At 37.7% G+C, this 11,064-nt stretch overlaps 1 protein-coding gene across 2 annotated transcripts; it reads right to left on the bottom strand.

Moving 5' to 3' along the window:
* Positions 1-288: 288 nt before the first annotated feature.
* LOC113061851 (cyclin N-terminal domain-containing protein 2-like) lies at positions 289-6,911 on the bottom strand. Of its 2 annotated transcripts, none has more exons than XM_026231320.1 (9): positions 6,735-6,911; positions 5,986-6,120; positions 5,772-5,847; positions 5,360-5,529; positions 5,189-5,287; positions 4,666-4,821; positions 4,438-4,596; positions 1,964-2,139; positions 289-850 (listed from the first exon to the last, which is right to left on the bottom strand). In XM_026231320.1, exons 1-9 carry the CDS (start codon positions 6,783-6,785, stop codon positions 673-675), a joined length of 1,200 nt encoding a protein of 399 aa, XP_026087105.1. In that variant the 5' UTR covers positions 6,786-6,911; the 3' UTR covers positions 289-672. The 2 variants fall into 2 exon arrangements, with proteins under 2 accessions (XP_026087105.1, XP_026087106.1); XM_026231321.1 differs by having other exon boundaries at positions 5,992-6,120; positions 6,735-6,908.
* Between the last annotated feature and the right edge of the window lie 4,153 nt (positions 6,912-11,064).

Raw genomic sequence — 11,064 nt, 5'->3', positions numbered from 1 at the left:
CCGACCGTCTATTAATTTACCTTTAATCCCTTCTAAACCTAGCTATCTCATCTTTACCTGGTAATATTGTTTTTTTCACATTTTGAAAACTTAATGTTATGTACACCTTATGCAATAGACTTAAAATCGATAAAATGCAATGTAAAATGTGTTTTATCAGGGCAAGTTTGATCGGACATTAACATGACGCCGCTGGTGAGAGCATCATGTGATAATTGGAATGCACTGAAACTTGTATGAAAGAAAATAGTTTAATACTCGACGTGTGGAAAGGAATAGAATTTCCGATGCGGTTTTCCAGTCAGTTTTATTTTTCACAATCTTAAAAATCACAAATTTGCAAAAACACTTAAAAACAGTAAATGTTTCAAAATGCTTTAATTCCATAAGACACCATATCCCAGTATATATTTTTCACCATAGCATTGATAAACACTTAAAAGCTACAAAAAGACAAATACACACTTTTTTCTTTATCCTTTTACATCAAGTGACATAAGATTACTATAAAAAGTTACAGAAAACAACTCAGTCCATATAAAGCAACCAGTGCAACACAAACCTCCCGACTGGCCATAATTGGGATTTCTTTCCCTCCTTAAGAGTAGCAGCGCTATACAGCATTCCTGAACATTTCCGGCCCCACTTGTCCTCCTCACTGGTGTAAGTGTATCACGTCTGAGAGCACGACAGGCCCAGTAGGCCAGCGGCGGCTTTCAGGGCAGGGTGCATGCTGACATGGAGGGTTTGTATAGTGGAGAACTTGATGTAAGTGGCACGGGTCTCACGAGAATGTGCTCTTGCTGCTGCCATGGCCATGATCTGCATTATACTGAGGAGAGCTGCTTCACTGCATGAGATATAGTGGGGTGGGTGTGCAACAACAGTAATAAGATTGAGCTAGATTTCAAATCAATTTCAACATTACTGCTTTTTAAATTGTGGATTTAAGAAGCTTAAAATAATGACATAACTTTGGAGCTTATTGTAAACACTGTCTTTACTGGTTTTTATCAAATAAGTGTAGTCTTGTCAAGTGTTGGGGGTAACGCATTACAAGTAACTCAAGTTACATAATCAGATTACTTTTTAATTTACGAGGAAATATCAGTTACTTTTTCCAAAAAGTAATGCCAGTTACTTTGTTTTTCCATTTATTGACTGACAAGTCTCCTCTCCCCTTATTGGGAGAAATCAGAAGTACAGAGGTAGTGTGTGAACATTACCATAGTTCTAGACTAACTAGACTGTTAGTAGCATTAAAATCACCCCCCCCCCCCCAAAAAAAAAAAAACTAGTATTCTATCAAAATGATTTAAATAAAATGCAAACTAAGATTATGATACAAACCTGCAATATTTAAATGTGTTAAATAACACAGATGTATCGAATCCCATTTTATTAATTAAATGTCTTTGTTGATGACCTTTGATGATCCAGTTCAACCATATAAGCAAAAATGACTTACTTAAAATAAACTAACAATTGTTCAGTTTTTTTTTTTTTTTTTTTTTTTTAACCTTTTCCTGTGTTCTACTGTACAGAAGTGAATTTTCTTTTCCTTCAGCCTGAGGTTTATTCATTACAATTTTTGTTGTGAAAAGGACTTTTATTTGCACTACAGAACTTAATAAAAACAAATCGAGCCCTCCTCATATTTAAAGAGTAACTAGAAAGTAACGATTATTACCATAAAAAGTAAATAAGTAACGTAATTGGCTCTTTTTTGGACTAAAGCAACATTGTAAATGCATTACTTTTAAAAGTAACTTTCCCCAACACTGGTCATGTCTCAAAAAAAGAAACGAAAAAAAAAAACCTTTAAACTGACTTATGATCATTGAGGGTCACTGAGAAAGTCCTTTTCAACAGTAGGCAAGTTAAAGCTCAAACACTGAGAATTCTAAAGAAATCAGTCTGTAGCAGGTCTTAAAAACAGAACTAAAGAGCTAATTGTCCTGACCTTCCTACATGGATACTAGAGGCAATGCACCAGGCCATCTCTCCATCAGAAGGAGCTTCCTGCAGGATCCTGCGGGCCAGACGGAGGGCAGCACCTGCCAGCTGGGCGGGCAGATACACCACACATTGCCCCTCCAAGAGCGAGAGCTCCAACAGGTATCGTGCCATCCAGACCACCTGAATAGAAATCATTTTACAACAGTTTTTAATTCAAGGCCACACAGACAAATAAAATGGACAGCATAAACATAGGTCACTTTTCTTTGCCTAAAAGACTTCCAGATAATGTAAAAGTGAAAGGCCACTTAAAGGGATAGTTCACCCAAAGAGGAAAATTATATCCTTTACTCACCCTGAATTATCCCTTTAAGTGGCCTTTCACTTTTTCTTTGTATATAAAACACTCAGAGGAAACTTGGACAGAGGAACAACTGGGTGTGAGTTTCCATTTTGAGATGAAATATCCCTTTAAGTGTATTTTGTAAAAGCACTTTTGTAACCAAGTTCTTAAAATTAAATGAGTAAATTTTAAAACCACTTTAAAACAATTTGTTGGGCTTTGAAGTACACACTATTGTCTAACATTCTACATGTAAAGTACTTTATTATAACTAGCGTTTTATTACATTTAATGTTAGTATATTTTATACCCTTAATATTTCAGTGTACTAAATTTCAACATTACCAATGTGAAGTTACAAATATAGATGTACACCATACATGTTTCAACAGAAATGACAGTACAGATGCTAGTCATTACTAGAATATCATCAAAAAGTTGATTTCACTAATTCCATTCAAAAAGTAAAACTTGTATATTATATGTATTCATTACACACAGACTGATATATTTCAAATGTTTATTTCTTTTAATTTTGATTATAACTGACAACTAAGGAAAGTCAAATTCAGTATCTCAAAATTTGAATATTGTGAAAAAGTTCAATATTGAAGACGCCTGGTGCCACACTCTAATCAGCTAATTAACTCAAAACACCTGGAAAGGCCTTTAAATGGTCTCTCAGTCTAGTTCTGTACACAATCATGGGGGAAGACTGCTGACTTGACAGTTATCCGAAAGATGACCATTGACACCTTGCACAAGGAGGGCAAGACACAAAAGGTCATTGCGAAAGAGGCTGGCTGTTCACAGAGCTCTGTATCCAAGCACATTAATAGAGAGGTGAAGGGAAGGAAAAGATGTGATTGAGAAAACACACACAAAAAAAAAAAAAAGGGTGTACAAGCAATAGGGATAACCGCACCCTGGAGAGGATTGTGAAACAAAACCCATTCAAAATGTGGGGGAGATTCACAAAGAGTGGACTGCAGCTGGAGTCAGTGCTTCAAGAACCACTACGCACAGACGTATGGAAGACATGGGTTTCAGCTGTTGGATTCCTTGTGTCAAGCCACTCTTGAACAACAGACCGCGTCAGAAGCATCGCACTTCAAAAAGGACTGGACTGCTGCTGAGGGGTCCAAAGTAATGTGCTCTGATGAAAGTAAATTTTGAATTTTCTTTGGAAATCAGGGTCCCAGAGTCTGGAAGAAGAGAGGAGAGGCACACAATCCACGTTTCTTGAAGTTCAGTGTAAAGTTTCCACAGTCAGTGATGGTTTGTGTTGCCATGTCATCTGCTGGTGTTGGTCCACTGTGTTTTCTTAGGTCCAATATCAACACAGCTGTATAGCAGGAAGTTTTGGATCACTTCATGCTTCCTGCTGATGAACAACTTTATGGAGATGCAGATTTCATTTTGCAAGAGGACTTGGCACCTGCACAGAGTGCCAAAGCTACCATTACCTGTTTTAAGGACCATGGTATCCCTGTTCTTAATTAGCCAGCCTGAACTGGAAGAGGAAGATGCGATATGCCAGACCCAACAATGCAGAAGAGCTGAAGGCCATTATCAGAACAACCTGGGCTCTCATAACACCTGAGCAGTGTCACAGACTGATCGACTCCATGCCACACCACATTGCTGCAGTAATTCAGGTAAAAGGAGACCCAGTTAGCCAAGATTTCAAAAAATCCTTTCTTTGTATTGGTCTTAAGTAATATTCTAATTTTCTGAGATACTGAATTTGGGTTTTCCTTAGTTGTCAGTTATAATCAAAGGAAAAAGAAATAAACATTTGAAATATATCAGTCCGTGTGTAATGAATGAATATAATATACAAGTTTCACTTCTTGAATGAAATTAATGAAATGAATAAACTTTATGATATTTTAATTATATGACTACAAATTATCTTACCACAAATTTAACTTCTTACATTTGACAGTAAACTTTAACCCTACTTTAAGGGCTAATTATAAAACTACTGTACAACTATGCACTTAATTGGTTCAAACAATTTTATAAACTAGCTGCTTTTTCCACTTTAATAGATTTTCATTTAAATTGAAAATGTATTTCTTTCTTCATATAATGTAAACATCTGTAAAAAGTACACTAAAGTGTGGTGGGACCTTATTGCTGCAGCGTGCGATGGAAGCAGAGATGAGAAGAAAATGAAGAGGGGGACAGTGAAAGAGATCAAACTTGAGCCCAGTTAAAACCCTCCTCTCCATCCGTAGCAGCTGTTTCTTACTGTAGGCATTCTCCATCAGATAGCAGAGCTCCGACACCTGACAAACATCATGTAAACAGTGTCAAGGTCAGGTTTCCATTAAACATTTGGCTTAACACTCAAGTACCTCTGGTAACAGACATTCCTCTTTTTTAGCAGCCAGAAAAAGGCAAACCACACCCAGTAACTGCAGGCCAGAGATGGACACTTTGATGAGCCTTAGAGCTCGATTCAACAGGTGTACCGCCAGATACAACGTTTCCTCCGAGAACTGGAACACTTCCTGAGGTGAAAACAACCAATCAATCACAGATTTTAAAAGACTGTGATAACACCTTATTCAAACTAATTATATTTTTAGCATAATATACACTACAAATTACAAACATACGGTCACTTTTTGTTTTAATGTTACAAGATTTTTATTTCAAATAAAAGAGTTATTTTGTCTTTATTCAAAGAATACTAAAACAATCTGCAAAGAGCGGTTTTACACCATAACCAATTTTAAGCACCAATAAATGATAATAGATTATCACATTAGAATAACTTTTGAATAGCCAAGTGACACTAAAGACTGGAGTAAAGGATACGGATCAGAAACCAGAAGTGGAACAAACAGGTCACACAAATCTGAATATTGCACTTACATGGACTTGAATTAGCCAGTCCACCAAGATGGCTCTCGATGCGTCACTGAAATGCTTGGGCAGCTCAGCGTTTGGGAGAGAGCATAGTAGCTGACTTCTCTGCAAGCAAAAGAAACAAATACATGACCACAGTGACGGGAAGATCAACAGTACCTTGCGTGGCATGCTCACCATCATGTCGGAAAAGATGTCCCATGCATAGGTCTTATCATAGAGGAGCCCCAGCTTACTGATGGCTACCTCCACCTCTCTGCGCAGAAGTCCTGGCATCAGTTCTCGCAGACTAGGTGGACCTGGCAACCTGTTCAGATACTTCAGCAAAGCCTCCTCTTCATAGACATCTAGCATTGTTGCACAAGAATAATTGTTCAATTGGAAGACTATAAAATGCATTCTAGATTAAGTAATGTCAGTTTGACTGAAATTGATTTGTTAAAAATGGGGTGGGACACAACAATTAAATTGTAGTAGTAGTACGGTTAGAATTCTACAGCAGTAACTTGGGTTAAACTTCAACTAAAACTAAGGAAAAATGACTGTAATGGATTACTCAAGCAGTGTCAACCAAGCCATCTCAGGTTACCTGAAAGTACAGACTCATCCTGTGGAGCGTAATCCATTATGATCCCATCTTCTGCAGATATGGGAAGTCTTTGAATCTTAAGGAAAAACAGAAATACCACATCATAACGCATTATTTGAAGAACAACCTGTCCAAATTGGCGATTTTCTATCCATTACTCTCAGAGGAGGTTTCAAATGGTAGCAAAGTAACACCTTGTCACATAAAGACATACAGTTACCCATCGCCTGTCCTGTGTGGGTTTACAGTGCTGCCCCGGCCCCACATCTTCTCCTTCAGCAAACACCCTGCGCTCCCTCCGAACACAGGAGTTCGTCCACGTCCGCAGGGGCGCTTGTCTGTCCTCAGTCTTTTGAAGTACAAAATGGTTTCATTTATTCACAAGAAGTTTGTAAAGCATCAAGTAGTCTTTCAACACACGTAAAAAACCTGCATGAACACTGAATCAGTTTTTAATCCTTAACCCTGGAAAAAAAGGAGCATGGATTCCTAAAAGAAGTAAAATAAGGTCTGTGGGCAACATTGCACACAGACTTTCATGTATCGTTCTGCAATAAAGGAATGTGAATTTTGAAACAGTTGAATTCAAATGATGTTCTTATTGAGCAACTTTAATTTTTTTTAAAGATACAACAGTTTCAGAGTTCACATTTGAGGTACAACGGTGCAAACTGCAACTGTGTAAACCACAGACCTCATTTTACACTAAATAAAAACTGCCATTCCAAGAATTAACTGGAGTTCTGGAAGGAAACCACGGGAATTTGCCTTGCAGGACAGCCTTCAAATTGATCTCATGACTAAAGCCACACGGCATCTGAATATTTTAGTTAACTCGAGTACGTGTTCAGTAATAATAATGTAGCAGAAACCGGTGAATTTACACAAAGTCTCCTGTTGGCCATTTTTCAGTTTACACAGCAGGTCCAGGAATTAAAGTTGTGAGATTACAAGCATTCTCACCATATGGAGGTCCAACAGTTGCCTGGAATCACAAAACCCAGTTCGAGCCATGATTCACCAAGACACTGCAGCTACCTGCACACACTGAATCTACAGCTCACCATCATCTAATTAACACCAGTGGCACTAATAAAGCTCACTAATTGAGCCGTGACTAAGCCCCGCCTTCTGTCACTAGCTTACTTTTTTTCATGCAAGTCACTGGAAGTTCTGCTTGTTTAGTTTGTTTTAAATGGAGTTGGACAGAAATCTCCCAAATATATGGTAAGGGTATGTCTTCTTCCAAAATGAACACAGTGTCTCGTGAACTGGACATAACTAATCTATATTTAGCTGAACAAAACAGTTAATCTTGCTGCTTGATATTGAAAGTTGGTGTGTCTTATCATATTATCTTAATTATGAACACACTGGTTTGTAGTGTAAACAGTTTTACCGTTTACTGCACATTGTTATTCTCCTCGTTATTTACCTAATGAACGGCAGTCTCACTCATAGGCTTACTTCAGCGTTGGTCAGGTTATTGTTTAAAAGTGTGCATTGTGTTGTAGGTATTCTTATCATCACTGATTAATTGCATGTCAATTTCTGTGACAAGAATATTTTTGAATCCTTTGAAAATGTCTGGATTTATGCATTGATTACATCATTTCACATTTGTAGACAGACACACAGAGTAATCATTTGCAGTGTGAAGTAAGTGAACACTTGTGCATCCTCATTCAACCGCTCAACTTCTAGCAAATGTTTCCTGTAGCAGACTTTTGAACACCTTTGAATCCCTCCCCAGAAATCCGTTACAGTTTACCATTATTTCTGGGTTATCTTGATAGCATGGTTGACTTTATGCAACTGCATTTCATCAGAACACAGGGAAACACATATTTCTTTATTTTTTTATCTAGTGGCAAGTAGATTTATTTGTGCGTCTTTGGTTCATTTTGGTATTGCATCACCCAACCAAATCTGAAGCTTGAAGATATAGACTGCAGTTCTGACATTTCCCTGTAAAATGTTGTTTCACTTGGCAATTCATTGCTTTTTCAATGACTGCAGGTGCTGAGCTGGGAATTATTTCTCAAAATATCTTCTGTTATGTTACACGGAAGTCAGTCAGTCAGTCATTCACACCGGCTTAAGATGACATAACCAGGCTTTCTTTTTTTTTTTGGTGAACTTTCACTTAAAGCTTATGGTTTAAGGTGTGGGTTAAAGGGGGGGTGAAATGCTCGTTTTCACTCAATATCCTGTTACTCTTGAGTACCTATAGAGTAGTACTGCATCCTTCATAACTCCAAAAAGTCTTTAGTTTTATTATATTCATAAGAGAAAGATAGTCTGTACCGATTTTTCCCGGAAAAACACGAGCGCCTAGAGGCGTGACGTGTGGGCGGAGCTAAAGAATCACGAGCGCGAGTAGGATTTTGTTTTGAGACGAGGCTGACTCCAGCTCCTTATTCGCCAGCTCCCTATTCGCCGAACGATCCGTTCCACCTTAAAAATGTCGGGCGGTTGTTAATCCTTCCCCCTCAGTGCTATTGGTTGTATTTTTTTAAAGGAACAGTTGCACAAAAATGGCATGCTTCAGACAGCAGTTAACAATGAACGGTAAAAATATGTAGTTCTGTAAAAATGTATTGTATGTTTCAATAAATGATGCACGTGACTGATTCAGGCAGAGTTCTTTTTTTATTTAAACTCCATGCCTTACTCAATGTCTTTTTCAACATACCCTGTATGAATGGAACAAGATCATATTGTTTGCAGCTGTTGTGCAATCTTCATTAAAATGTATTCATTACTGTAAAAGATTAAATAAACATATACATTATTTAACTGTCGCACAAAATATTGTATTACTGCAATTTCTGATGTACTGTTGAAGAAACATGTGCCCTACACAACTGTATTCTGAAGAAGCATGTTGGGCATGTCATAATTTTTTTGTTTCAAAGGTTCTCAAAAAAAGGAGCATGTAGAGGGCAAGAGTAATTCACTCTCTAACAAAATCCTGCATTAGAACATTTTCTGATGTTTTATTATGGAAATATGACCCAGAGAAAATGTCCTCCAAAACATCTTTATATCCCGAAAAAGCATATTGGGCATGTCATCCTTTTCTTGTTTCAAAGGTTCTCAAAACAACGAGCAGGTAGAGGGCAAGAGTAATTCACTCTCTAACAAGATCCTGCATTAGAACATTTTCTGATGTTTTATTATGGAAATATGACCCAGAGAATATGCCCTCAATATCAACTTTATGGGCCGAAAAAGCATATTTTGCATGTCATCATTTTATTTTCTCAAAGGTTCTCAAAAAAAGGAGCATGTAGAGGGCAAGAGTAATTCACTCACTAACGAAATCCTGCATTAGAACATTTTCTGATGTTTTATTATGGAAATATGACCCAGTGAAAATGCCCTCCAAAACATTTGTACAGTATTGTTCAAAATAATAGCAGTACAATGTGACTAACCAGAATAATCAAGGTTTTTCGTATATTTTTTTATTGCTACGTGGCAAACAAGTTACCAGTAGGTTCAGTAGATTCTCAGAAAACAAACGAGACCCAGCATTCATGATATGCACGCTCTTAAGGCTGTGCAATTGGGCAGTTAGTTGAATTAGTTGAAAGGGGTGTGTTCAAAAAAATAGCAGTGTGGCATTCAATCACTGAGGTCATCAATTTTGTGAAGAAACAGGTGTGAATCAGGTGGCCCCTATTTAAGGATGAAGCCAACACTTGTTGAACATGCATTTGAAAGCTGAGGAAAATGGGTCGTTCAAGACATTGTTCAGAAGAACAGCGTACTTTGATTAAAAAGTTGATTAGAGAGGGGAAAACCTATAAAGAGGTGCAAAAAATGATAGGCTGTTCAGCTAAAATGATCTCCAATGCCTTAAAATGGAGAGCAAAACCAGAGAGACGTGGAAGAAAACGGAAGACAACCATCAAAATGGATAGAAGAATAACCAGAATGGCAAAGGCTCAGCCAATGATCACCTCCAGGATGATCAAAGACAGTCTGGAGTTACCTGTAAGTACTGTGACAGTTAGAAGACGTCTGTGTGAAGCTAATCTATTTTCAAGAATCCCCCGCAAAGTCCCTCTGTTAAAAAAAAGGCATGTGCAGAAGAGGTTACAATTTGCCAAAGAACACATCAACTGGCCTAAAGAGAAATGGAGGAACATTTTGTGGACTGATGAGAGTAAAATTGTTCTTTTTGGGTCCAAGGGCCACAGGCAGTTTGTGAGACGACCCCCAAACTCTGAATTCAAGCCACAGTACACAGTGAAGACAGTGAAGCATGGAGGTGCAAGCATCATGATATGGGCATGTTTCTCCTACTATGGTGTTGGGCCTATTTATCGCATACCAGGGATCATGGATAAAATACTTGAAGAGGTCATGTTGCCCTATGCTGAAGAGGACATGCCCTTGAAATGGTTGTTTCAACAAGACAATGACCCAAAACACACTAGTAAACGGGCAAAGTCTTGGTTCCAAACCAACAAAATTAATGTTATGGAGTGGCCAGCCCAATCTCCAGACCTTAATCCAATTGAGAACTTGTGGGGTGATATCAAAAATGCTGTTTCTGAAGCAAAACCAAGAAATGTGAATGAATTGTGGAATGTTGTTAAAGAATCATGGAGTGGAATAACAGCTAAGAGGTGCCACAAGTTGGTTGACTCCATGCCACACAGATGTCAAGCAGTTTTAAAAAACTGTGGTCATACAACTAAATATTAGTTTAGTGATTCACAGGATTGCTAAATCCCAGAAAAAAAAAATGTTTATACAAAATAGTTTTGAGTTTGTACAGTCAAAGGTAGACACTGCTATTTTTTTGAACACACCCCTTTCAACTAATTGCCCAATTGCACAGCCTTAAGAGCGTGCATATCATGAATGCTGGGTCTCATTTGTTTTCTGAGAATCTACTGAACCTACTGGTAACTTGTTTGCCACGTAGCAATAAAAAATATACTAAAAACCTTGATTATTCTGGTTAGTCACATTGTACTGCTATTATTTTGAACAATACTGTATATCCTGAAATAGCATATTGGGCATGTCACAATTTTCTTGTTTCAAAGATTCTCAAAAAAAGGAGCATGTAGAGGGCAAGAGTAATTCACTCACTAACGAAATCTTGCATTAGAACATTTTCTGATGTTTTATTATGGAAATATGTCCCAGAGAAAATGCCCTCAATAGCAACTTTATGGGCCGAAAAAGCATATTTTGCATGTCATCATTTTATTTTCTCAAAGGTTCTCAAAAAAAGGAGCACGTAGATGGCAAGAGTAATTCACTCACTAAC

This window comes from Carassius auratus, chromosome 43 (assembly GCF_003368295.1).
Source record: "Carassius auratus strain Wakin chromosome 43, ASM336829v1, whole genome shotgun sequence".
NCBI classification, from domain to species: Eukaryota; Metazoa; Chordata; class Actinopteri; order Cypriniformes; family Cyprinidae; genus Carassius; species Carassius auratus.
The sequence above is the reverse complement of the archived record's forward strand: the minus strand, read 5'-3'. Positions and strand labels throughout refer to the sequence as shown.